At 40.8% G+C, this 25,399-nt stretch overlaps 4 protein-coding genes and 1 non-coding gene across 11 annotated transcripts; 3 read left to right on the top strand and 2 right to left on the bottom strand.

Annotated features, from left to right (window-relative positions):
• Positions 1 to 559: 559 nt before the first annotated feature.
• Positions 560 to 7,584, bottom strand: LOC100118905 ((E3-independent) E2 ubiquitin-conjugating enzyme UBE2O). The gene is made up of 11 exons (XM_001602722.6): positions 7,005 to 7,584; positions 6,670 to 6,843; positions 6,444 to 6,602; positions 5,716 to 6,369; positions 5,440 to 5,650; positions 5,191 to 5,374; positions 4,487 to 5,126; positions 3,940 to 4,408; positions 2,662 to 3,305; positions 2,276 to 2,585; positions 560 to 2,187 (listed from the first exon to the last, which is right to left on the bottom strand). The coding sequence occupies exons 1-11, from the start codon at positions 7,260 to 7,262 to the stop codon at positions 1,781 to 1,783; spliced, it is 4,110 nt and encodes a 1,369-aa protein (XP_001602772.2). The 5' UTR covers positions 7,263 to 7,584; the 3' UTR covers positions 560 to 1,780.
• Positions 7,585 to 7,668: 84 nt separating this feature from the next.
• On the bottom strand, positions 7,669 to 12,059 carry LOC100118874 (sodium-independent sulfate anion transporter). Of its 2 annotated transcripts, XM_008205497.4 has the most exons (12): positions 11,681 to 12,050; positions 11,342 to 11,596; positions 10,564 to 10,882; positions 10,059 to 10,297; positions 9,786 to 9,987; positions 9,505 to 9,725; positions 9,071 to 9,416; positions 8,690 to 8,992; positions 8,466 to 8,611; positions 8,223 to 8,393; positions 8,005 to 8,158; positions 7,669 to 7,934 (listed from the first exon to the last, which is right to left on the bottom strand). In XM_008205497.4, the coding sequence occupies exons 3-12, from the start codon at positions 10,829 to 10,831 to the stop codon at positions 7,894 to 7,896; spliced, it is 2,091 nt and encodes a 696-aa protein (XP_008203719.1). In that variant the 5' UTR covers positions 10,832 to 10,882; positions 11,342 to 11,596; positions 11,681 to 12,050; the 3' UTR covers positions 7,669 to 7,893. The 2 variants fall into 2 exon arrangements, with proteins under 2 accessions (XP_008203719.1, XP_031782052.1); XM_031926192.2 differs by having other exon boundaries at positions 11,342 to 12,059.
• Positions 12,060 to 12,180: 121 nt separating this feature from the next.
• On the top strand, positions 12,181 to 16,348 carry LOC100118834 (sodium-independent sulfate anion transporter). 5 transcript variants are annotated; one of them, XM_001602667.6, is made up of 9 exons: positions 12,181 to 12,851; positions 13,794 to 13,993; positions 14,054 to 14,191; positions 14,263 to 14,541; positions 14,783 to 15,101; positions 15,167 to 15,469; positions 15,529 to 15,763; positions 15,833 to 16,065; positions 16,130 to 16,348. In XM_001602667.6, the coding sequence occupies exons 2-9, from the start codon at positions 13,811 to 13,813 to the stop codon at positions 16,189 to 16,191; spliced, it is 1,752 nt and encodes a 583-aa protein (XP_001602717.2). In that variant the 5' UTR covers positions 12,181 to 12,851; positions 13,794 to 13,810; the 3' UTR covers positions 16,192 to 16,348. The 5 variants fall into 5 exon arrangements, with proteins under 5 accessions (XP_001602717.2, XP_008203718.1, XP_031782060.1 ...); XM_008205496.4 differs by having other exon boundaries at positions 12,222 to 12,361; positions 16,130 to 16,339; XM_031926200.2 differs by having other exon boundaries at positions 12,730 to 12,851; positions 16,133 to 16,345.
• TRNAS-AGA lies at positions 13,038 to 13,119 on the top strand. The gene has a single exon. It is a non-coding gene; the product is annotated as a tRNA-Ser (tRNA).
• A 925-nt stretch (positions 16,349 to 17,273) lies between the features above and the next one.
• LOC107980639 lies at positions 17,274 to 20,614 on the top strand. 2 transcript variants are annotated; one of them, XR_004227118.1, is made up of 8 exons: positions 17,274 to 17,569; positions 17,648 to 17,968; positions 18,057 to 19,242; positions 19,322 to 19,447; positions 19,695 to 19,806; positions 19,863 to 19,923; positions 20,002 to 20,165; positions 20,235 to 20,614. XR_004227118.1 is itself a non-coding variant. In XM_016981591.3 (5 exons), exons 3-5 carry the CDS (start codon positions 19,896 to 19,898, stop codon positions 20,562 to 20,564), a joined length of 522 nt encoding a protein of 173 aa, XP_016837080.2. In that variant the 5' UTR covers positions 19,275 to 19,447; positions 19,695 to 19,806; positions 19,863 to 19,895; the 3' UTR covers positions 20,565 to 20,614. The 2 variants fall into 2 exon arrangements, 1 of the variants encoding a protein (XP_016837080.2); XM_016981591.3 differs by lacking the exons at positions 17,274 to 17,569; positions 17,648 to 17,968; positions 18,057 to 19,242 and having other exon boundaries at positions 19,275 to 19,447.
• Positions 20,615 to 25,399: the final 4,785 nt, after the last annotated feature.

Raw genomic sequence — 25,399 nt, 5'->3', positions numbered from 1 at the left:
TTACATTGTAGCGTATAAGTTTTTAAGAGCGCAGATACATTTTATGCTTTTTATTGGTTCTTGGCCGTTGTCATTACAAAATCCATAAGAATTTTCATCTTCCTTTTTACAATTGTTATTGCACTTGACAGAGTCACACATGTTGACACACTTTATATCTACAAACGTAAAAGGTAGCTACAGCTAGTTGAATTAGAACGTTTATTATTTTAATGAAACTTACCTCGAACAACAGTAGTTGTTAAGATGAAAATTGCTAGGAAAAATGCGAAATTCATTTCAGTATAATACAATACTGTTGTCTAGTGTATATTGTAGTGTGGACTAAATGCGGCGATTTACTGTACTGCAACGACAACTCTACGCGCATGTAAATAGGTCTGCCTTCATAACATCATTTTTTTATTTTTCCGGTTGCGTAATAACCTAATGTTACCATCATCTGAAGAAATTCTAAAAGAGATAAGAACAGATTCTTCTTAAATTGCGACACTAGATTTGTCGGCATAAAAAATCTGTATATAAATTGGTACGGAACGTTGGAATAAAAAACATTATCAATGTTTCAATCTCATACAATTGATAAAAATTTAGTTTTTATTTGAAATTTTTAACAATAATTTGTTGTACGCAATTATCTTTTCACACTATATACCCAGCTTTGTTGCTGCTCTATTAACAGAACTTGCGCGCACCGGGCGACTTGCGAGGACGAAGACGACAATATCGCAAATACTGCACAAGTGAAATTACAACAAATCGATTGGTGTTTCTTACGTTCAATAATTATATAGCAATTTATTCAATAGGAAAACTTTTAAACGTCCAAATTCTATAATGGCTTTTTTACGCATACCTGCGTTCTGTGTTTACAATTTTTCTGTTATGAGCACGATAACATAACGCACATAATCAAATTCTTCAGATAACATATTTTTTAAATCTTGCATTTATCACTAATTTATTACTGTGTAATTTTTAAAACTGTTAAATACAAATAGTTGCAAGGAAAAATTCACGTAATTTTGTTTTTATGTAATATTCAATGCATTTTTTTTTGTAATAACTTGCGTCCTCGTCGTTGAACTAACGCATTATCATTTATTACGGATAGACGTAAACCTATTACATTATAGACTTAGTCCCGCCGCCGATGCATACAATGCATGCAAGGGAAATACAAAAAATTCGCTTCTATTCAGAATGATAAACAGAGTTGAAAAAACAATATTTAATAGGGACAATCAACAACTATTTAAAATAGCGTTTAATAATTTAGCTTTAACTATAGTTATAGTTTTTAATAAATTAATTATCGAAAACATGATACAAGGACAGATCTAATTCTGAGCGTATATATTTAATTTTGAAATTCAAAATTATTACTATACATAAGCACTCAAATTAAGAGATATCACTTAGAAGTAGGGGAAGAGGGGGGGGGGGAGGGGCACAGGAGTGATGCCTATCACTCTAGTGTAATTTCACTAGTCTTTAAAATATAGATTAATTATACTAGTTGAAGTAGTCTTAAGTATTAACAGTAGTAGTGCAACGCTTACAGAGTATAATAGAGAAAAAATAATTTTAATCCTATCTAGTCTTTAGCGCAGCAGCAGTATTGTTGATGATTAAAAAAATTTGGTAACTTGATTACTCTTTTGCAGTTTTTCTTTTAAATGTATTATTCAAGAAAGCGAGTTTTTAATGTGTATTATCGTAGGACAGTAGCTTTTAATTTCAAAGCCTTCAAAGCTAAGCGCTTAAATTTACCTAGTGGCTAGCTATAATTAAGTTCAAGACTGTCTTTTTTCGTTTGGCTCAATTGTTGATGGCGGGCAAATTTTACATCCGCCGCCGCCGCCAATGACTCACAATCTATGATTTCTTTCGATGGTAATTGTTGATTTGCTGTAGCAGAAGTATTTCCTTCATCAGTTGACGATGATGCAGCCGATGATGATGATAAGCAACAACTTGACCGGCTTGTAGTTAGTAAGTTTTGGAATGTACTACAAGCCATTGAGTGATCGTTTCGGTCGTCGGTGGCGGCAGCAGCGCTCATAGGTGCTTGGATTATTTGTTCACGTATCAAAATTCTTTCGAAATTTGCCAAAGTGTTCTTCAACGTAATACAGAATCCTCTGGATGCCGGTATTAGAGGAAATTCTGGTAGGACGTGATTATCTATTTAAAAAATGAAATGACAAACTGATATATTGAATCAAGCTTTTTAAACATATTACAAAGCCAAGTTTTGAAATTTAAAACTCACCAATTGAAGCGATCTTTTTAAACGTAGTTGGAGTTACAGGTGATAACGGGTGCTGATTATTATATTGTTCCGAGATCTCCATCCATAACTTCAGCCTTTCCAAAAGCTTTCTAGAATGCGTTTTAAAATGTTGCACGACCACTTCCTTGAATACTGGTGGAGGGTACTGAATTAACTTTGTTTGCGATTGTACAAGCTTCAGGACAACCATCTCATTATACATCCTAGAATTTTCGCGACCTTGCTGTGAGCCCTTCTGCTTTTCAAATCCCGCTTCGTTGAAATACGGCTCCGCGACCAGAATCAGTCCCTGCATTTGCATCAATATGATTTCGTTAATGGGATGACTTGATTAAATTAAATATAGTAGAGTAAATGAAAAGTACCTGAATAGAAACAATCACTTGTAGCAGCGTAGATGAGCTTGTCCAAACTTCGGTACCACGACCTGCCCAGGTTCCCAAAAGGCTGACACATACTTTTCCATCTTCGTAGAGATTCGGATTGAGTCTATCACTGCAATATGAAATGTAATGGCAAAGAGGCGGTGCAGCCGGATAATCTGCTGATAATTGAAAGTCGAACAAAAATAGTCCATCTTCGTATGGCGTTTTTTCCGGCCCACGTAGCATGACAGAATAAAGATCCATTCTATCCTCGAAACCTTTGACCCAGATGCCCGGCGGTAGCGAGTTTCTCAGCAACTTCAACTCTCGAGATACGGTTCGGAAAAAATTGCTTCTATCGGTTGGTTGAAACATGGTGAGTTTAAACTTGTGACTATCGGGAGCCGTTTCTTCTATGGAAAAACCTTCACCAGTTTCGACGGTGTAAACTAGCTGCGGGTTTTCGCAGACGGATGATTCGCCGTCGTCCTCGCCGTGCTGGCGGCATGGCTCCGACGAGGAATATGCATTTTTTTCCTCATCATCTTTTTCGAATTTCTTGATTGGTGATGTGGATTTTGCTGCGTCCGATAAAGACATTTTTGATAGCCCAAACCTCTTGGAGACTTCAGCATGAGCAAGAACTATCGAGAATGAAAAATTGAAAGGATAGTTTGTCAATAGGAATTCTAATAGGGAACAGACATGATTTATAAAACCTTTTTCAGTATAAAGTTAAGAATAAATCTTACACAAAAGTGCAAGAGCTACGATTTTTACTGCAATATTTGTTAATTAGTAATATTGTTTTGAAAATTCAGTTTGCTAATAATACGTTTAAACGATTGAGAGCTCACTTGATCAATATGGCGGCGCGAAAGATGAAAAAAAAAAATATATATATATATATGTATAAACGTATGTAAATTTTAATACATAAAATAACCTTATTGTTTTCTCCGAAATCATAATAGAGATGAGAGGTAATGCTTCAAAATCAAAATAGATTCTTGATGACTGAATTTATGCACTCAAATGCCCGTACGTTAGGTTAGGTCTTTATCTTTTGAGCCGCCATATTGGAGAGCAGCCGTTTTAAAAACTATTTAAACATATGAATTTTTAATTAATCATATTATGGCCTAGAGGTACTAAATCAGCAAAAAATTGATGCATAACGTATTCGTATGCTATTTTCTACTGTATATAAGTATTTATATGTATATAGCAAAACCATGTCTGTTCCCTATTGGAAATCATAAAAATCTAGTTTCATACCTAGTTGAGCCTTTATAAGATTGCAAAGCTTGACGCACACGTGTGACGAACAAACATGGATATTGTCGTTTTCTTGATATCTGGCGGAAAAAGGAGAACTTTTTCGTGATTCCGGAGAAGCAGCAGCTACAGCTGGAGCTGATCTTTCAACATTATTCACATCCTCAGTGAGAAGAAATTCACCACTTGATTCGCTGGATGCAGATTCTTTTTTTGAATGTTCAGCGGAAAATAAACCCGAGTCTTCGGTATTTTGTTTGTTGATGCTGATAAAAAGTTGACTACTGGGGTTTTGTTCGATACCGCGAACAGATTTCGATAACGCGTCGACGACAGATGACGGTTGTTCGCAAACTTCTTGCGTGATTCTGATAGAAGTTGCATTGGAGCTCACGTTCATATCCGCAGAATTTCGTTCTTCCGAACTGAAGTTATTTTCGGCGACAGGATGGGTGAATAATCTGGTGACCTACAATATGTAAATAATTTTGTTTTAATAACCTTTTAATTAATGATAAAGAATGCGATGAACATCGAGGACACTCGCCTGATCAGCCATTCTTTGCGCAGCATTCGCCCGTCCTTTTTCCCTCACTCTTTCCAGCAGACCTTGAAAGTGACTTTCGTGAAAGAAGGATGTACCCATCAGTCTATCCATGTAGCGACAGTCTTTGTAAACTTCGAGCAATTTCCGCATTACTTCGGTAGTTTGCAAAGCTGGGTTTTGCGTAAATATTTCCTCTAGCCTTGACATTGCAATCCTAGCCTTTTCAATATGAGCTGCAAGCTTCGGTTTAATGTTTTCTGTCTGGTCGACGCCACCACCGCCACCTCCTCCTGAATTATCGTGCAGGTGCTGCTGCTGCTGGTCGGCAATAAAACAGTCTTCGAGCTCCGTTTCCCAAGAGGCGTCTGATGAACCATCGTCAAAGATCTCGCCTTCGTCGCTATCGTACTCGCCTACTTTGTATAAATCTTGGGGCCAGCACATACTCACGTGCCCGTCAACCCACCAGACTTTAACGCGTCCCTCGGGATAGTTGTCAAGGACTTGACCGGCCGTGCAACCTGAATCCTTTCCTTCAAAATTGGCTATTCGAATGACTAGGGTACCTGGCCGATATTGAAAATCAGGATGGTCCTTGAGATCATACACACTGACTTCACGCTCTTCCAAGAATGTTGGCCTGCAAAGCAGACACAAAATCATAAAATAATTGGCGAATAAAAAATTTGAAAAGTATCACATACTGAGGTGTCTGACTAGACGTGTAGGTTTTGAACCACTTTATTTTAGCAGTTCTTCCTTGATGATCTACACTTTGAACAACACCATACATTCTCGACTCTTCCTTTTGATCGACAACGAAATCCCCGGGAAAAAATTCCTTATCGTCTAAATGATGGATTGGATAAAGCTGAGTCGACGGTATTCCTAAAATACATCCAAAAATTTCATACAAAAATATGATGCTGATTGTTCTTTGCGTGGTAAATTACCCAATTCGACCGAGCCATCTTGCCACACAACATTAGCTTTGGTATTTGTGGAAAGCGTCTCGACGACGACCCTAGTTTCAGGTGTTAATGGAGTAGGCGGAATTTTTTTTCTGGCTTTGCATAGTTTTCGTTTTTTTAAAACCTTTGTCATTAATGCCGGTCCTTTTTTCTTTTTTCCCATGGATGATAAACTAGAACATCCACTCGATACCTGCGCACAATAAACCTCGAATTATTAAGTATGATCAAAGCATTTCTTGAAAATCGAGCACTTACCGATGCAGAATCGCTTTGAGAACCAGTGTCTTCGGTATCCCAGCAGTCGTCGGAGCTTTCTTGATTTTGATTCTGACAGCTTCTGCTTACTTTATTATCAACATTCGCGTCACATTGCGCTCTGCTCAAAATTGCTTGACTTTGTAATTGCTGTTTTTGCTGTCGTAACTTGTCGTCATCTTTTGAATCTCTATCATGCTGTTTAACTTGTATTACTGCATTGCGCGCTTTTTTCGGACTATTTTTAGGAACTTGATATAAATCTCTTTGTTGTTTTCGCCATTGTTCGCGCGTTATCACATTCTCGTCACCTTTAATAACGTAAAAATTTCTATCCCCTACTTGAAGAGTAGAAGGCTCGAAAACATTCAGCAACTTTAACTTTTTTAAATCATCTCCTTCCACTACGAATTTAGGATGCGCTTGATCGGCCCACGCTCCATCCTTGGAATAGGCTCTGCACTGCCAGTGCACGCCGACCCAATCAGTCTCGACTTTTTCAACAACTACTTTTGTTATTCGTTGAGGTTTAGATTTTCGCTTGGCTTTCATTTCTTTCGTACATTGTATCCATTGTGCTTCCTCTAAGCAATGTACGGGGCCCCAAAGACTTTGCCCCGGATAGAATTCCGAGGAATGAGGAAAATCGTTATCCTAGCAGAAATAAAGCTTACGTCTTGTTAAACCGCAAAGAATTTCAAGGGTGATTAATAAAAATAGATGCTTACCGTGTCTCGCTTTTCCTCAAAGTGTTCTAGTCCTCTAGCATCAATTTCATTGATGACGCATCGAGAACCATCCGGAGTGGCTAACCACAATTTGAAGTGAACCATTCTGATTCCCCCGACCCAGGAATCCATGCAGACTGCGACATCAGCTGCGAATTCCTGCGCATAAAAGGGGTAATTTGAACAGCCTGTACGTGTTGATGATGATGTTGATGATGAAGTTTACCTCAAGAGGAACTAGGTCTTCACTTTTGATGTTCGTCAGCACTTGCTTGGTGCCAATAACTTGAACACAAGCAGTTAATTCAATGTCTCGGCAATATCCTCTTTGCGTGTCTTTTCCTTTAATCATACGTCTGACGACATCACCAGGCATCAGAGTCCTGTCAGCCAAATGGACCTGTGTGTGTGTGTGTGTGTGCAGGAGAGAGAGAGAGAGAGAGAGAGAGAGAGAGAGAGAGAGAGAGAGAGAGAGAGAGAGAAAGAGAGAGAGAGAGAGAGTTTAATTCATTATTGGTGGTTATATAATTATGTCAAACGAAATTCGCTGCTAATTCTTGCCTTTTTAGAGTTTACAAGTTCTTCAACGCCGGACGGGTGCCAAACGAGCCTGATCTCACCCTTTTTTCTTTTGGGACTCTCCTCATTACCGCTGCTCTCGTCGTCCGACAGCTCCTGGTCATCATTTTCCATGACAATGCCGAATTCGACATTGCCACGTTTATCGACTCGGTAGACGACATCCTCGTAAAAGTACTGACTCTCGGCCGAGCTAGCAGCCGTCATGCTCGCGTTGTGAACTTTCGATACGGCGGCCATAACATTGGGTGACAGCGCGCAGCTTGACTTTTGCAGTAAGTGCTGCTGCTTTAATACTTACACTGTATAATGTGTTGCACAAGTACACTGTACAAGTTTCTTTCAACTCTAGGACTTCTAAGACCGTACTTGATTCACAGAGATAACCTTCTTGTACTGCTTTCTACCGCATCGCAGATATAGATCAACAGTTTTCTTCCCCACATAGACACCCACTCACGTATAATGTCGATGCTTAAAATAAATATCCAAAAACGTATTTTCAATAGCACATTATGACTACATTCCAACTTTTAATATCACAATTTAAAAGCATGTAACCTTAATGATTTCCAAGAGTACGCGCAGGCGCTGTGTTCAAGAGATTCGCGCAGGCGCAAATAAAGTTATTTCAATACGAGAAAAATTTGAAGTTATCCTATCTGTTTCGTTTTATTTTATTATAGTTTATTATTGTATATTTAATGCTTATTAAATTTTTTAATTACATATTTACAAAAACAGCATCATGAATCTTGTGCTGGCTAGAGAGAGAGAGAAACTTGAAATGATCATTGGCATTGTTGAGCTTGATGACAATAATACTGGCATTTTTCGAGATCCACTTAATATTGTATGCAGTTGTTCATGTTTAATGTCGGCTAATACTATAAACAGGACTGTTTATGAACTCTGAAAAAAATATTTAGTTGAAAATTTAGGTTTAAACTTGTATATATATATATATAAACAATGAAAAAACCTTTTAAATAATCATTGAGCTCTATTTCACTGAAACAGCATCGTAGGTCGATAGGTTTAACGCCTTGGAAAATAGTATGAATGCTTGGTTTCAAGTTATAAAAGATAAGTGGCTGACCTCTTCTCGTGAAATCTTCAATGAGGCTCTTTATACCCTGTGAAAACAAATTAGAGGATATATATTTACATTGCATAGTTTAAACGTACGCAGATGCCAACCTTGGCGGCTGTAAAGTCAGCTGCCTGGATATGCGTGGAATCGATGACGACTGGAACGGCAGTACCTTGTTTTGAACCCTGTTTACTGATGACGGATCTGACATATTCAACACTGGGAAACGCAAGACTGCGATCTGGCGTTATTACCAAATAATCCAGGCCCTCGATACTCTGCGTGCGACAGGCAAGAATAAAAAACTCATAAAAAAGATGTATTTTATTTTTTTGTAAATGAAAACTTACCGTTGTCATGTTTACTCTGAGGGAAGGCCTCGCCGAACCATAAAGTAGAAATAATAAATTGATGCCAATGCCAATGACTATTCCAATTTCTAGTCGAACGAATAAGCAGCAGAGGAAAGTAACTACTGCAGGAACCAGATCGATTTCTATTGATGAATAGGTACAATCACAATTATTCATTCGCTGAATCAATCATTTTTGTCATTAATAATTTTTCAACTTACTCTTGGTACGCCACATGGGTTTAACAACTTGTATCTCTACCATGAAGATGACGGCAGCTATGATGACTGCCGCGAGAGCAGCTTTAGGTATGAAATAGAGGTAAGGTGTGAGGAACTGTAGTGAGACGAGCACGAGAAAACCCGTATAGACGCCGCCAAGAGTTGTCCGAACGCCAGATGAATGATTCACCGCGCCCCGGCTAAGTCCGCCGCTTACCGGAATCGACGAAACAAACGATGAGACGACGTTACACATGCCTATCGCCAACATCTCTTGCGTAGCATCAATTGGTTTACCTTCAGCTAGCAGGATAATAAACCGTATAGAAGGGACAAATTCAAAACAGGGGGAATACAAGATAGGAAAAATTTAAAGCTTACAAAAGGCCTTAGCGATGGCGATCGTCTCAAGAATACTGAGAAGCGGAATTACGATGCAACCTGAGCCCATTACAGAGACCATGTCCAACAGGTCCAAGGTATTATTGCCAATCTTTCCGTGAAAAGGTGGCAGGCTAAATCCAGGCAGGCCTTGTTTTACGTGACCAGTAAGGACCACTGGTGAACTTCCAAGATGCTCCTCGAGTAGCCAGCAAATAATGGCGCATGATACCACTACGAGAATGTTTCGCGCCGTTGACACCAACCAGAGGAACTTTTCCAGGCTGCGCTGCCATACTGTTGGCATCTTGGCATGCTTTCGCACTACTGGAATATCTTTCACTTTCTATGCATTGCATACAGTTATTATAAAGAAGGTGTTTTATAGGATATTATTCTTTTTTTTTTATTTATTTTTTTTTTTTTTTTATTACCCGTAATGTCAGAAGAACAATCATGCAAACTAGGCCAAGTACTGCGTCCCACAGCCTAGTTTCACCAATGTGCTCAAAGATATTTTTCCAGACTTGAATAAATTTACCACCGGTAATACTAATGCCCAGAATGTCCTTTACTTGGCTTGTAGCTATTATTATAGCAGCGGCAGATGTGAATCCAACCGACACTGGTCCAGATATGAAGTCTATCAGGAAGCCTGCAATCGAGAATTCGTTTGACAAAATTCTTTTGCAATGCATTGCGTAGAAAAACCGACCTAATTGCAAGAGGCCCATCAATAGCGACACACAGCCAGATATAAACGTTAAAAGTACCGCAAAATCTGGACCCAAGTGCGATTTTTCCAATGTTTCTCTCGTCATAATTGCAGCAATAGCCGTTGGTCCAACCGGAACGTCTTTGCACGAACCGAAAGCCGTATAAACGAAGCATGCCATGAATGATGAGTAGAGACCATACTGGAAAAATAATGCAAGAAAAAGAATTAAAATTAGTTGGTTATATGCGATGTGAGTGTATATTTTGATACCTGAAGCGGGAGGGCGGCAACGTTTGCGTAAGCAATCGCTTGCGGTATGACCGTAAGACCAACGGTAAGACCTGCCACCATGTCGCTCACTATGTATTCCTGGCGGTATTTAGGCAACCATTCAAGTATCGGTATTCTCTTGTAGAGCAACTTCTTCCTGCAGATTCGCCGCCGTAAACGTTTGTCTAGCCAGGCACAGCACGTATAACAAGTTGACTGTTGCATCGGACTGACAGAAACTGCAAATATAAAGTATGTTATATTTTAGATAATTGATTGGCAATCAAGGCTGTTCCGTATAGTAATACATTTACAAAAAATGTCTCCTTAAAAGAGGCTATTCTTTAAATTGTATTGTTTGTGACGATAAAAAAGTAGCTAGCGTAAAAAAAGTTTTGACGCTTAGTCGAGCACAAGAATTTACATTCTTCTAGTAGTATGCGCGCAAAAAGAACTCGCAAGTTTGTAAGAGTGACCTAAATTCCACTTAATTCATCAATCATACCGATATTATTATTGGACTGTTGTTTTGTAACATTTGTTAGTCTACTCTCGTTATCGTTGTCGATGAGGACGGGCGCCGCCGCGCTCGCAAGATCCGGTGCATCAGAGTTATCGTTGTCGATAATCACGGAAGCCTTGTCGTTATTCTCACTGATCTCTTTGTAGCAGCCCAACTCTTCTGCTGATGCTGCTGATCTATTGACGTAACTTGTAAGCGTAATGTCCTGTTGTTGTGACTCGAGATCATCCTTTATGTGGTATTTTGCCATTTCTTACGGGCTGCTCTCTAATGCATGGCTAATTAATAATTTCGATGAATCCTGCGGATACATAAAAAGCAGCAGCCGTTATTGCAGCAATTCAAATATTCAACGCATCGATGTAGCCCTCCGCGCACGTGTCGAAAACTGCTGCTCAATGTTAACCCCCACCCCCCTGGCAGCGGAGGATTATGATCTCTCCGCGAATAAGGGTGTCTTTTATTTTTTATTTTTTTTTTTTTTTTTTTTATTTCTAACGCACGTGATGCTGCGGCTGCTAACAAACGTTTGTGATCGCGAGGTTTGCTTTTTTTATCTCCTGCAGTCAAGCCATTACTTCCTTTTCAGAATAAAAATACTTCTAGTCGAGGTTATATCTTTTTTAAGAAACGGTAATAAAAAACTTATATTATACTTATAAGAAACTGTGTAAGCTAGTATTATTACGAGTTGGTGCAAATTGAAATGAAATAATATTGAGGATTTTCACTTTCGTAATACATGTGGATGTATACGTACCGTCAGCAACAGCAGCTGCAGTAGCAGTAGTCGCTGCGCAGTGAGTACTGGCGAACAATAGAAAGAGAGAGATGGAAAATAAGGAGGCGAGTGAGAGAGAAAGAGAGAGAGAGAGAGAGAGAGAGAGAGACGAGGACAGAGAAGACACTGGATCGGTGCGTTATTCTTCCTTATGGCGTGCACGCACTCACGTTGCATCCGTCGTTTTTTTTGCACCGTTACACGACTAATAACGTCGAATCGAATTCCATGGCGCTGGAAAATACACAACACAAATCATACTCGCACAGTCTATCGGCATGTTCAGAGGAGGAATGAAATATTGAAACGTAAGATCACCACCGTTGGCGTTGCCGCATCCAAGATACGTAATGCTTAATGCAAAAAGGGCAAGCGCAATTAAATTAATGTCACTATAGTTGTTGGCAAAAAAGGGGGGGGAGGGGGGAGATTAGACTGTTCCCTCTCTTCGACTGTTTTTGTTATTGTTATTATTTTTTTTTTTTTCAACAAAGAAGCAAGAAAAGAACAAAAATATTTGCGGCGTCGCGAACGGCGGCTCTGTGTGGTGCGCGCGATCGATCGAGTGGAAAGGCCCGCGCGCGGCCGACTGTCCGCGTTAGCCTTAGTTCACGTGGCTTTATGCTGACTGCTGCTGCACACAAGAGAAAAAGTCCCCAATAGACCGCGCGCGCTAGTGGGACCAAAAGTTTTCATGCGCAGAGCGGTCGGCAGCGGTCTCGGGGTTCTTCTTGTTGCCGAGTCAACTAGAGAGGAGAGAGGGGGAGAGTGAGAGAGAAAGAGAGAGAGAGAGAGAGAGAGGAGAGAGAGAAAAGTACAGTAAGGAGCCGAACCTTTGCAGGGTTTCGGACCCCTGAGCGACGACGACAGATGTTGCGCAATATTATATTCACGTAACCGGTCCCTGGTGGTTGTGCTGTTTCAGAAGCCCCTTTTTAATACTACAATTCATTGAGAAATACCGTCAAAAACACAAGTGGAATGGAGCGCGATCGGAAGGTTACGTAAAAGTGGCTTAATCATCTGCTGCGAGTGGATTCGCTATTTCGATTATGTGAGCGCGTGCAAGCACCGAAACGGGACGATCTCGGAGGAATCCTGGTCGTATAGTTGCGCCGCGATTTCGACGATACGGCTGCAGCCGATTCCGGTGTTGTGTAAGTCGCGCGCGCGCGCGCTTGTTTCAAGGCCACGGTTATGTAGCTAAACTGTTATCGCTGCGCATTCATCATGCTCGACTTAATATCCTAAAATATCGGATATTTGCATATCGGTAATAAGCGTGGAGATATTTTCTGATTATGGAAAATAAAATGCACTGAAACTGTTTTATCGGCGAAACATAACTGTCACTATACTGCACGCAAGATGCATGGCTGTCGGTATAGCAGCTGCAGTAGCAGCGCACAAGAATATTATTCTTTATTTATTTACTGCTAATGTCAGCAACAAATCATCGTGCGATCATCAGATTTAACGGTTCCATTAAGTGAGTTTAAATTCTAAAGGTGTACAAAATTAAACTATTTTATAATTAGTCTGCATCGGGTATAAATACAACTCGCATTAAGAAATTGTAGGTTAGGCAAGGATAGTGTGTGTGTGTGTGTGTGTGTGTGTGTGTGTGTGGATTATTATAAGCTTGCACGTGTTTATGGGCTGGAAACCAAGTCCAGCAGTCGTGGCCGAGTGGTTAAGGCGTCTGACTAGAAATCAGATTCCCTCTGGGAGCGTAGGTTCGAGTCCTACCGACTGCGATTTTTTTTTTTTTTTTTTTTTCATACATTGACTTATAATTGATAGTGATAACGGATAAAACAATTTATCTAGTGTAGTCGATAAAAACACACCTCCTGCCTACATTTGATTAATTTCTGCTTGATTGATGTGATTCTTGACTGATACTAAAATCACGTAGCCGATTCAGAGATATTCTAGATTACAACAGTACAAAGATATTATAACTTTAAGCGACGTGGTACCACTTGCGAAAGGAAGATTACGAAAACAGGCATTCCGTAGATTAAATCATCGTTTTCACTCAGTTCTCTTTAGTGCGAATTAAGATTATTTGCTCCTGCATGCAATATCAACTTCACCGCTTGTAAAGAACACTCAAGTGGCTTGTATATCGTGCGGATAAATTGTCGCGCATTGTCGTCAAGTGTAGCAGCAGCACCTGCGGCGACGTCCATACAGTCACTGCTTGTCGCTGCTCACAGCGCGCTATCTTTTTGTCAATGATAATTGGAGAGAGGGAGAGAGATTTATCAAATAAGGAAAGAGAGAAAAAAGAGGTTACACGGTCATGCAGGATTTTCGCCTCAGTCTTCATTCACTCGCACGTTCGCGCAGATGATTAAGCTTTGTTGCTGTCATCGTTTTGCGAAAATTTAATTTTGAAAATGAGTATATTTGTTTGTTTTCGCAGGGACTAACAACGACGAGATGCAATTAAGGGGCCGTTGCGACGCCAGGGATCTGCTGCGTCGCAGGATACCAATAATCGGTTGGCTTCCACAATATTCTTGGGGCAAACTGCTGCAAGATGCCCTGGCTGGAATCACTGTTGGCCTGACAGCCATACCCCAAGGAATTGCCTACGCCGTGGTTGCGGGCTTGCCGCCACAGGTATACAATATTACTGTGCTAAAACATTATTCAAAGCTCAGAGTTTGTACTCGATTTCAGTATGGACTTTACAGCAGCTTCATGGGCTGCTTTGTATACATTTTTTTTGGAAGTACCAAGGACGTGACAGTTGGACCAACGGCCATCATGGGATTATTGACACAGCCATTCGTTTTAAACTATGGCGATGATTTTGCAGTGCGTATATTATAATGTACCGTCGGCGATCTTGTAACGTACGAGTAATACGAGTAAGGTGCAATTCGCAGGTGTTGCTGTGCTTTCTCACGGGCTGCCTGATAACATTAATGGGTCTGCTTCGTCTCGGCTTTCTCGTTAATTTTATCAGCATGCCGGTGATTTGCGGCTTCACAAATGCTGCGGCCATCATAATAGCGTCATCACAAATCAGCACGCTTTTTGGCATCAGTGGACGCAGCGAGTCTTTTATCGACGCGTTGAAGAAGCTCATAGAGCGCTTTTTGGAAATCAAGCTCTGGGATACGCTTCTCGGGGTCTGCTCAATCCTGATGCTCGTGCTGCTAAAGGTAAGCTGGTATTTCTATTAAATATTTATTAAAATCAAACTATATAAATTATTAGTTAAAGAAAGCTGTTGCATCAATACAATTAAATACTTGTTTCAAGTAAAAATATATTTATTCAAATCTAAGTTATATTTGATTTGATTCAATTTTGTTGAATTAAAATTTCGTTGTTCGCACAAAATTGTTTTCTCGGTGTACGCGCGCGTAGAGCGTATCGTTGTACAATGATCATGTCCCCCAGAATCTGCCAGGCAAGAGACACGGTGGCAATGGGCTGCAAAAGTGCATGTGGCTAATTTGCCTGGCGCGCAATGCTATCGTAGTAATAGCAGGCATGGTGCTCGCCTACTGCCTCTCGCTGTACGACGACGGCAAGGTGCCCTTCAACATTACCGGGAACATCACCGAAGGTCTGCCTCCGTTCCAGCCACCGCCCTTCTCCACCACTCACAAGAACGAAACGTACAGCTTCATAGACATGATGAATGTACTCGGGAGTAGCGTCATTTCCGTGCCGCTCATCGCACTCTTAGAGAGCATCGCCATCGCCAAGGCTTTCGGTACGTTGATGAATCTCTAGCTATATTTAACACAATTTCAATTCATTATGTTCGATGTGTAACAGCGAAGGGAAAAACATTGGACTCGAATCAGGAGATGATAGCCGTGGGCCTGTGCAATCTTTTTGGCAGTTTCGCTCGCTCGATGCCGACCACGGGAAGCTTCACTCGAACGGCTGTAAACAACGCATCTGGTGTGAAAACCCCCATGGGTGGCCTTGTCACGGGCGCCCTAGTGCTCCTCGCCTGCGGTCTTCTCACTTCAACCTTCAAATTCATTCCGAAAGCTACACTCGCTTCCGTCATCATCGTCGCCATGTATTACATGCTCGAGATAAGGATGTTTCGACTGCTCTGGAGAACGAGGAGTGAGTCTATTGAGCGCGATTATCGTTACTACGAATGATGTGACAATCGTAACTTTTAGAACTCGATTTGATACCGCTGGTGATAACGCTGTTGGTTTGCCTGACGGCCGGTCTGGAGATTGGCATGATTGTTGGTATCGCAGCGAATCTCGTATTGCTTTTGTACGGGACGGCGCGACCGGGACTGCTAATCGAGGAACGCGCCGTAAACGAGATCCCGGTACTGTTGGTCACGCCGCAGCAGTCGCTCAGTTTCCCCGCTGCCGAATATCTTCGGGAACAAGTCATGTCTTGGTAATAATGATGAAGAATGATTCAAGGCTAATTTTGTCAATCCTTAAATTGAATTGTGCGTGCCCGCAGGTGTGACACGATAAAGTACACGAATATTGTTGCCATCGATGGGTGCAACGTGATCGCGATCGATGCGACAATAGCGAAGAACCTGTCTCTGCTGCACAACGACTTGGAGTTGAGAAAGCAGAAGCTCATCTTCTGGAACTGGCGCGAGGATGCGCGCAAGACTCTCGTGGCGTTTGACGGCTCCATCGATTCCCACTTCCGAACTTGCGGGAACCTCGTCCAACTCGTGTCGGGTATGCGTTCGATTAACGTGGTTTATCGCCTTGCAATTAATTGCTTGCGTTTTCAATGTTTCAGAAGAAATTTCGACCTCTGCACAGCTACCGATCATGACAAGGAGCCAGGATTCGCCGGCCTAGTGTTTAGTTATTTCATTGATTCACTCGTTTTACTGGTGTTCCAGTTTCTGAAATATCGATGAATGAGGTGCGTCATCGATGTCTGATGCTGCAGCATGCACGTGCATTTTTTTAACAATGTAGATCTGCTGCGATACAATATATTTTTTAATATAAATCTTGTTACTTTTTTATTTTCCTGAAATTTTTCCCACAACAAATCGACAATAAAATCTAAAAGAGATTAAGCATAAACTCGATTTGTAATGGAGCAAAAAGTGGTGAAAAATTGCAAAAAACCTAAAATATTGTAAAAGGAATATTGGCAATTTCAAGAATTTCGGAAGTTCCCAAATTTCTGCCGCGGGAAATCGGTAGATCTCGGCCCGCTCTACGCGCACAAAAAGTTTCACTAACAATGATGTGATCAAAAAAAAGTTGGATGGTAGAAAAAATCAGGGTACTCTTGAGATTTTCGAATTTTTGTCGGGTGATTCAATCTCGAGGATTTTATTCGTTTATTTATTTATTCATTTATATTTATAACGATACCAAACGGGCCAAAGTCCTTTGCAAGAATTATAATTAATAATTAATAATAATCGTCAACGGTACGTATTATCGCGTCTCGACAATTACATTATTTTCTGAATAATAACGTTCGCGTCCTATTTCTTCCGCTGCTCAGGAATCGTGCAGTTTCTCAGTCTGGAGCAGAGGATGGACATTCGTCAGCCGCAGATAAGGGTGGAGCACCTAGGCCATCATCGCGTTCCATTCATTAAGGACGCGGTGATGACCATCATGACCGCATACATGATAAACGATCTACGTCGTCTAGCAGCCGAGCCCTCGACGACTACCGACGACGAGATCGCGCAAGCTGTGCGGCTGATGGGGACCATGCTGGCCAGGTGCGCTAGGCGGTTTCAGGGCTTTCCCCCGAGAGCGTCCTCGGCGCTCTCTACCCCGAGACGGCCTTCAAGGAAGCAAACGTCGAAGCTAAGATACGTCGACTCGTGGTGAGTGTTTATATATCTCATAATCACTCCCGCCGAAATATGATCTATTACCAATTACGTTAATTCCGCTTCCAGGCTCGCACAACGGCCACTCGCGCGCAAGGATCGATCGTGAAAGACGGGTACTCGCTCAAGCACTCCTCCGCGAGATCATGGAGCCGACGAGCTGCATCGGTAGGCTGATAAGATCGACAATCAAGTTCACGTCCGAGCGCTTGGCAGAATTCGAAGCGGCCCTTCTGCGAGACATACGGCAGAATTGGCAGGACTTCCCTCTCTGTCTGCTCAACCACAGGTGGAGGAACGACCATTGGCAGCCAGTAGTTAGCGATGTGGCTGAAATGCAGCGAATTACGGACGCCGCTCAAGAGCCGAAGGTGCGTTATAGTACTTCTTAATGTAGCAACGCTGTATTTCATGAATTTCTTTATCTTGTGTTCATCGCTTGCTTGTAGGTAAACAAATGTCTGGCGACTCTGCGGCCATTCGTTCCTGACGAGAGCGGAAAATGACGTAGGTGAAAAACCATAGGAAAATCGTGTTCGGAAAGTTTACACTAATGCCTCGATAGCGTGTAATTTCGCGAGAATGCGCGGCAGCTTATCTCTCTCTCTCTCTCTCTCTCTCTCTCTCTCTCTCTCTCTCTCTCTCTCTCTCTGTCTCTCGGTATCTGTCTCGCTCTGCAAAGAGGCAATGGTCGGGGGCGTAGAAAATACAGCCAAAGTCATTGCTGCTGCACTTTTCCCGAGCTTTCTGAAGAAATTGTCGATAAGTTGGTAGGTGCAAGGCGTATAGCGTATGAATTTTGTATTTTTTGGCAATTTTTCTAACGACTTGGGTTCATTTTGGGCGAATTAACTGGAGCTTGCTCGAGTCAGAAAAATCCCGGAAACTTGGGGCAAAGTAGCTCCGGCAAGCAGCAGCAGCATCATCGAGGACTAGGCGGCGGACCACCCGGATCATCAAGGACCAGCGGGACATCGGTGGCAGCGGTGGACTAGGAGGAGGACCAGGACCAGAGGACAAGGACGAGGACCAGGAGCAGGACCAGAGGACATCGCGGGATCATGGGTAAGTACCTCTCTTTGAGAGTACATAATATAAAGTATGTCAATTATCGTTTCGACGATGCTTGACATGCAAGGGGTGCTCTTGTTGTTGATGTTGTTTTTGTTGCTGGAAACGAAAACAACATCAACAACAAGATGGAGCCTCGAAACAGCTAGGGCATTAGAAAGTGTACGTGGGATCTCTTAGTGCCAAAGCCCAGGGCACCCCACGTATGCGAAGGGATGGAGTCGGTAGGGCACGCCAACGCCCGCTCTATCTCGAACGTAGCTTAGGAGGTTAAGAGGTGTTGCGGCGGGGATGATAGGGCAGCACCGGTTGGAACCATTAGGGTTCCTCCTGGGATAAGAAGTTTGGTGATCAGGCCAGGCGATTCTTGAAATCACTGCCTATAACCATCGAACTCTTATTACCGGAGTAACGCCAGCCAATCATCGTCACGCGACAACTATCTTGTAGATAGGTCTCGTGAGACAAGATCGGCCTCATCGAACAACGATTAGGTCTCCAAGTAGGGTGCGTCTACGCGAAGGTAACACAGCCGAAGTTGCTTTTCACGTAGATCCTTTGTAGGTTCGGTTGGTTACAGGCAGGTAGACAATTTATAGTAATCATCATCAAGCAGTGTCATTTCGTTTCTCGCGTCCGGGTAGGTAGGTACTCTCTTAATGTGACCCAGTGAAAATTTCACTGATCTCATCAGTGAAGCAACTTTTCACTGTTAAAACAGTTATTATTTCACTGCTTGAAATTGTTCGGTTATTTCAACTATCAAAACAGTGAATATTCACTTTCTAAAAACAGTGAAATTCATTCACTGTTCAAAACAGTGATTGATCTTCCCGCCGAATCGTATCGATTAGCAAAATGGCCGCCGGCGGTGCAGTAGCGCGGAACGTCAGTTTGGCGGGATCGTGCGACATTATATTAGACGAACTCGTTGCTCGTTTCTATTGCTGCTCTTGCTGCTTATAATATATTGGTAAGTTTATCGATTTAGTAATTTATGAAAACGAATAAGTGATAATATAGTCGTCTAATGCCATGCTGAATACGTGCAGGTACGCAAACAATACTTCGTATAAGCATACGAAAAATCAAATTGATGTATGTACAGACATACAAGAAGGTTATCTAGAGAGAAGCAGCTTTTCAACTTATTTGTTGTGTGCACTCGTTAAACAAAGGTGAGTTCAGTTTATATCCTCTTGTTTATTATTTTATACTTTTTTTATATTTTCAAGCACTTAAACTTTCAAAGCGTATTTGCTTTTTTCTTAAAAAAAAAGAATTTTCAAATTATTAAAGTGCAATAAAATTTGTTTAAAAGTATCATAAATATGTAAGGTTTTGTGATAAGCTGTAACGACAAACTTTTAAGTTACTTAACCTAACCTATGTATACTATATTTGATATATTTCATTTTGTTACAGTTTTTCATTCCTCTAAAACCATAAACGATGGATCAGATGAAAGATCCTGCAGATTTGAGGAGTTATTTGGAAAATATTATGAATGATAAATCAGCTGTCGAACTACTAGAAGGTAAGACATTCTTATATTTATTATGAGGATTTTGTCGTAATCGAATAAAATTACAGGATTCGCACTGAGAGAAGATTGTGGCTATATATATGTCCACGATGAAAATTATTCAAGATGGTGAGTTGTGTTATTTATTTTCTCTTATAATATATAGTTATACAAGCTTTTTATTAAAAGAATTATTTCGGCTTGCAGATAATCTCAAGGCTTTACTGATCTTAATCGACTTGCTTCCTACATCGAACGCATGCATAAGAGGTGGCAAAGGTGGCAAAGGTGGGAAAGTCAAATCATCAAAAAATTTGCGTAAGGAACCAGTAAAAATCACTCCTCAAAAATGCATGTTAGAATTCGTTTCTGTGAGTAAAATTTTGTTTCCAAATAGTTTCTATTTATACTGTAGTAACAATTTTTTTTTCGTATTTTAGAGTATTGAAAGCATACAGAATTTTTCAGAAGAAAAAAGACTGCGCATGGGAACGCCTGTTCAACCGTACATAGTCGCTATTGATGGGCGTACTACACAGTTTCAAGTCCAAGGCGATGGCTGTATTATTGCCCGAAAACCCTCAAATGAAATAATCACTACATTTCACCTTCTGTTTAAAATGTATTATGTTTTTAACTTAACGTATCCTATTCTACTACAGAATTTTTATCTCTTTATGCAAGTAAATGTTTATGGCATACAGGACAAGTGCCCTGAAAGTGTATCGTCGTTGTATACTGCACTAAAATTCTGTAGAAGAAGCGGTTGATGAATAAATCTCCGAAAATAATACAGATGAAGAATAAAATTGTTTAATATGTGCGAAAATTTCATTTTTCATTTTTATTTTTACAGTTCTATTTTTATTTTTACATTTCTATTTTTACAGTTAATATTCACTGTAAAAATATCAAATATTACACTGTAAAAACAGTGAATATACACTGTAAAAAATAGTGAATATTCACTGTTTTTACAGTGTATATTCACTGTTTTTAAAGTTAATAGTCACTGATTGGCACAGTTAGTTTTTTCACTGTCTTGGAAAGTGAATATTCACTGTTTATTAGTTACCGAATTATGACTTTAGCGAATAGTGACTGTTCACTGAAAAACAGTGCATTTTCACTGGGTCACATTAAGAGAGTAGGGTGGCTCTCAAAGGAATATACGTATTAACGCTTAATAATAATAATACAGTGCGTCAATACGAATATTCCACGTACCTATCACCGACGTCCTCGTCGTGAGAGCTGGTAACGACATGTTTGAATGTATCTTGTCGGCTAACGGTGAAGGTTTCAATAACATCATTTTAACAGTGATATTAATAGTTTTATGAAAACTTCACTTTTAATCGGTTAAAAGTGCTCTAAACTATCTAAAACGGTTCTCCTCCGCGAGATTTATCGTTTCACTATGAAAAACATCAGTTGAGCTAAAATTGACCCAGCTTTTTGCATTATTCGCGTGTTTTTGTTGGTTTAGAATTAACCCAAGATTTTTTTGATTATTTTCCTGTTTTTTCGCAATTTCTGAACTATTAGGAGCACAATTGCTGGTTTCTAAATTTTTTTTTTAAGATTTTTTACACGTCTTCCTAGATTTCTGTAGTATTTTTCTAAGGTTACTTGGCTCGCGCCCGCTCCGGATCGCAAAAAACCGAGGAAAAATACATTTCAACGGCCGAATGGACGCGCCGCAAAATTCTTCTTCCGTAAACCCCCTCGAAATTCTAAAATCAATGGATTTATATAATTCTCCTCTAACAATTCCTCAAATCATGAGCCGTCCGCGAATCGATTCCCGCCATAATTATATGCACGCGCGAAAACATAACGCGCACCACTATATGCAGCACGTCGTCGAAAAGCGCAGCACACACTCTAGTTCAAAAAGCCACATTATCGGAAACTCTCGTATTGTTTTCTGTCTTCTCCGCCCGACCCACCAACAACCCTACTTGAATATTACAAGAGGATGAGTGAAAGTATCTCATTTTCGATTTTAAAATACAGAAAAAGCTCTAAAAACGTTTAAAAATTGCAAACACTGTTAAATATTCCTGAGTAATCACAAAAAAAGTCATAGAAATTCTTCATTCATGGAAAATGGCAATTTACTTAAAAAAATATTACAGAAATCTAGAAAGACGCGTAAAAAATTGTAAAAACTATTCGGAGATCAGTAAAGCAGCCTAGAAATTGCGAATTACTCAAAATTTGCAAAAATGCGCAAGCTTGGGTTAATTCTAAACCAACAAAATCACGCGAATAATGCAAATTGGGTCAATTTTAGTCGCCAATTGAGGCTAAAAAACCGCAGAAACTAACTCATCCAATAACCCAATAATCTAAATAGCAACCCAAGTAACCCAAGTTGGGTTATTGGGTTATTGGGTTCTTCGGTCATTGGGCTGTAGGGCTATTGGCTTATTGGGTTTTATTGGGTAACTTTTTCCGCCCGATCGAATGAAGCCAACAACACACCCCCTTCGCCCTCAAGTTTCCGAGATACAGCATACGACTACTCGATATGTACTACCATATGTACTATTGACTACTTATCAATGGTCAGTACTCGAAGGCCTTTCCGAATCAATACCCCCTTCCCCCGTTCCCCCCTCCAAACACTGTAATTCTATGTTTAGGTACCTAATAAAATTGGGTTCCTATATATCTGATAATGATTAATGAAAGAGGAAACAAAATAAACATTTTTGGTTTTAAAAATTTTTCTCTTTCTTTTTTTTCATTAAGGAAAACAGACTTGAACATTTTTTTTGCATTTTTGAAAACTGGAGCGAATTTCAGATAACATCTTTTTCAAATTTTTTCTATGTTCAAAGTACCCAAAAATACGAGTATGGTCCAATCGACTCAGAATTCGTTTCTGATCATTTTGGTATACTTTTTCCGATACCTACTTTTTTCTGCATTTTTGGGTTATGGAAACTAGAGCGAATTTCAGATGACATCTTTTTCAAATTTTTTCTAAGTTCAAATTACCCAAAAATACGAGTATGGTCCAATCGACTCAGAATTCGTTTCTGGTCATTTTCGTATACTTTTTTCCGATACCTACTTTTTTTCTGCATTTTTGGAAACTGGAGCCTGGTATAAAAATTCCCCAAACTATCATCGGCAGTCTTCGGATTGCCGGAGCTAGCGTGCGAGTGTGTGCGCGTGTGAGTGATACTCGAGCAGGGGCGAGAATAAACATTCCCCAAACTATCATCGGCTGTCTTCGGATTGCCGGAGGCAGCGTGCGAGTGTGTGCGCGTGTGAGTCATACTCGAGCAGGGGCGAGTATAAACATTCTCCAAACTATCATCGGCAGTCTTCGGATTGCCGGAGGTAGCGTGTGAGTGTATGCGCGTGTGAGTGATACTCGAGCAGGGGCGAGTATAAATATTCCCCATTGTTTCATTCAGTCTAAGGATTGTTTGAAGCAGTATAGTGTAGTGAAGTGGCACGCAGCAGCAGCATCATCGATGACTAGGCGGCGGACGACCCGGATCATCAAGTACCAGCGGGACATCACATCGGTGGCAGCGGCGGACTAGGACGAGGACCAGAACACCGGGACCAGGAGAAGGACCAGAGGACATCGCGGGATCGTGGGTAAGTACCTCTCTCTGAGAGTACATAATATAAAGTATGTCAATTATCGTTTCGACGATGCTTGACATGCAAGGGGTGCTTTTGTTGTTGATGTTGTTTTTGTTGCTGGAAACGAAAACGACATCAACAACAAGATGGAGCCTCGAAACAGCTAGGGCATTAGGAAAGTGTACGTGGGATCTCTTAGTGCCAAAGCCCAGGGCACCCCACGTATGCGAAGGGATGGAGTCGGTAGGGCCCGCCAACGCCCGCTCTATCTCGAACGTAGCTTAGGAGGTTAAGAGGTGTTGCGGCGGGGATGATAGGGCAGCGCCGGTTGGAACCATTAGGGTTCCTCCTGGGATAAGAAGTTTGGTGATCAGGCCAGGCGATTCTTGAAATCACTGCCTATAACCATCGAATTCTTATCACCGGAGTAACGTCAGCCAATCATCGTCACGCGACAACGATCTTGTAGATAGGTCTCGTGAGACAAGATCGGCCTCATCGAACAACGATTAGGTCTCAAAGTAGGGTGCGTCTACGCGAAGGTAACACAGCCGACGTTGCTTTTCACGTAGATCCTTTGTAGGTTCGGTTGGTTACGGGCAGGTAGACAATTTATAGTAATCATCATCTATCAGTGTCATTTCGTTTCTCGCGTCCGGGTAGGTAGGTAGGGTGGCTCTCAAAGGAATATACGTATTAACGCTTAATAATAATAATACAGTGCGTCAATACGAATATTCCACGTACCTATCACCGACGTCCTCGTCGTGAGAGCTGGTAACGACATGTTTGAATGTATCTTGTCGGCTAACGGTGAAAATTTTTGAACATCCGGAAAATTTGTCGGAAAATGAAGAAACATTTATACTTTTTCTCCCTTTCTAATTGAGTGAAGCAATTTGGGTGGGATTTAAGATTGTTGGGTTAATTTTATAATATTGGGTTATTGGGTTATCGGGTTATTGGGTTATCGGGTAATTGAGTTATTGGGTTATCGGGTTATTGGGTTATTGGGTTATCTGGTTATCTGGTTATCGGGTTATTGGGTTATTGGGTTATTGGGTTATTGGGTTATTGGGTTATTGGGTTATTGGGTTATTGGGTTATTGGGTTATTGGGTTATTGGGTTATTGGGTTATTGGGTTATTGGGTTCTTCGGTCATTGGGCTGGAGGGCTATTGGCTTATTGGGTTTTATTGGGTAACTTTTTCCGCCCGATCGAATGAAGCCAACAACCCACCCCCTTCGCCCTCAAGTTTCCGAGATACAGCATACGACTACTCGATATATACTACCATATGTACTATTGACTACTTATCAATGGTCAGTACTCGAAGGCCTTTCCGAATCAATACCCCCTTCCCCCTTTCCCCCCTCCAAACACTGTAATTCTATGTTTAGGTACCTAATAAAATTGGGTTCCTATATATCTGATAATGATAAATGAAAGAGGAAAAAAAAAAATAAACATTTTTGGTTTTAAAAATTTTTCCCTAAGTCTTTTTTTTCATTAAGAAAAACAGACTTGAAAATTTTTTTTTGCATTTTTGAAAACGAGCGAATTTCAGATGACATCTTTTTCAAATTTTTTCTAAGTTCAAATTACCCAAAAATACGAGTATGGTCCAATCGACTCAGAATTCGTTTCTGATTATTTTCGTATACTTTTTTCCGATACCTACTTTTTCCTGCATTTTTGGAAACGGGAGCCTGGTATAAACATTCCCCAAACTATCATCGGCAGTCTTCGGATTACCGGAGGTAGCGTGCGAGTGTGTGCGCGTGTGAGTAATACTCGAGCAGGGGCGAGTATAAACAATCTCCAAACTATCATCGGCAGTCTTCGGTTTGCCGGAGGTAGCGTGTGAGTGTGTGCGCGTGAGAGTGATACTCGAGCAGGGGCGAGTATAAATATTCCCCATTGTTTCATTCAGTCTAAGGATTGTTTGAAGCAGTATAGTGTAGTGAAGTGGCAAGCAGCAGCAGCATCATC

The sequence above is a fragment of the Nasonia vitripennis genome, chromosome 3 (assembly GCF_009193385.2).
Source record: "Nasonia vitripennis strain AsymCx chromosome 3, Nvit_psr_1.1, whole genome shotgun sequence".
Classification (NCBI taxonomy): domain Eukaryota; kingdom Metazoa; phylum Arthropoda; class Insecta; order Hymenoptera; family Pteromalidae; genus Nasonia; species Nasonia vitripennis.
This window is presented reverse-complemented; position numbering and strand designations above follow the sequence as displayed.

Excerpts from the sequence above, each read along its gene's own strand:
- LOC100118834 (XM_001602667.6), top strand. The coding sequence starts at position 13,811 with ATGCAATTAAGGGGCCGTTGCGACGCCAGGGATCTGCTGCGTCGCAGG. Across the intron at positions 13,994-14,053 it reads TTGCGGGCTTGCCGCCACAG|TATGGACTTTACAGCAGCTT; the intron begins GTATACAATATT and ends ACTCGATTTCAG. Across the intron at positions 15,764-15,832 it reads CGGGAACAAGTCATGTCTTG|GTGTGACACGATAAAGTACA; the intron begins GTAATAATGATG and ends GCGTGCCCGCAG.
- LOC100118905 (XM_001602722.6), bottom strand. The coding sequence starts at position 7,262 with ATGGCCGCCGTATCGAAAGTTCACAACGCGAGCATGACGGCTGCTAGC. Across the intron at positions 6,844-7,004 it reads AACTTGTAAACTCTAAAAAG|GTCCATTTGGCTGACAGGAC; the intron begins GCAAGAATTAGC and ends ACACACACACAG. Across the intron at positions 4,409-4,486 it reads CGCAAAGAATGGCTGATCAG|GTCACCAGATTATTCACCCA; the intron begins GCGAGTGTCCTC and ends TACATATTGTAG.
- LOC100118874 (XM_031926192.2), bottom strand. The coding sequence starts at position 10,831 with ATGGCAAAATACCACATAAAGGATGATCTCGAGTCACAACAACAGGAC. Across the intron at positions 8,394-8,465 it reads TCAGAGTAAACATGACAACG|AGTATCGAGGGCCTGGATTA; the intron begins GTAAGTTTTCAT and ends TGTCGCACGCAG. Across the intron at positions 8,159-8,222 it reads CTGACTTTACAGCCGCCAAG|GGTATAAAGAGCCTCATTGA; the intron begins GTTGGCATCTGC and ends TTGTTTTCACAG.
- LOC107980639 (XM_016981591.3), top strand. The coding sequence starts at position 19,896 with ATGTCCACGATGAAAATTATTCAAGATG. Across the intron at positions 19,924-20,001 it reads GATGAAAATTATTCAAGATG|ATAATCTCAAGGCTTTACTG; the intron begins GTGAGTTGTGTT and ends TTCGGCTTGCAG. Across the intron at positions 20,166-20,234 it reads GCATGTTAGAATTCGTTTCT|AGTATTGAAAGCATACAGAA; the intron begins GTGAGTAAAATT and ends TTCGTATTTTAG.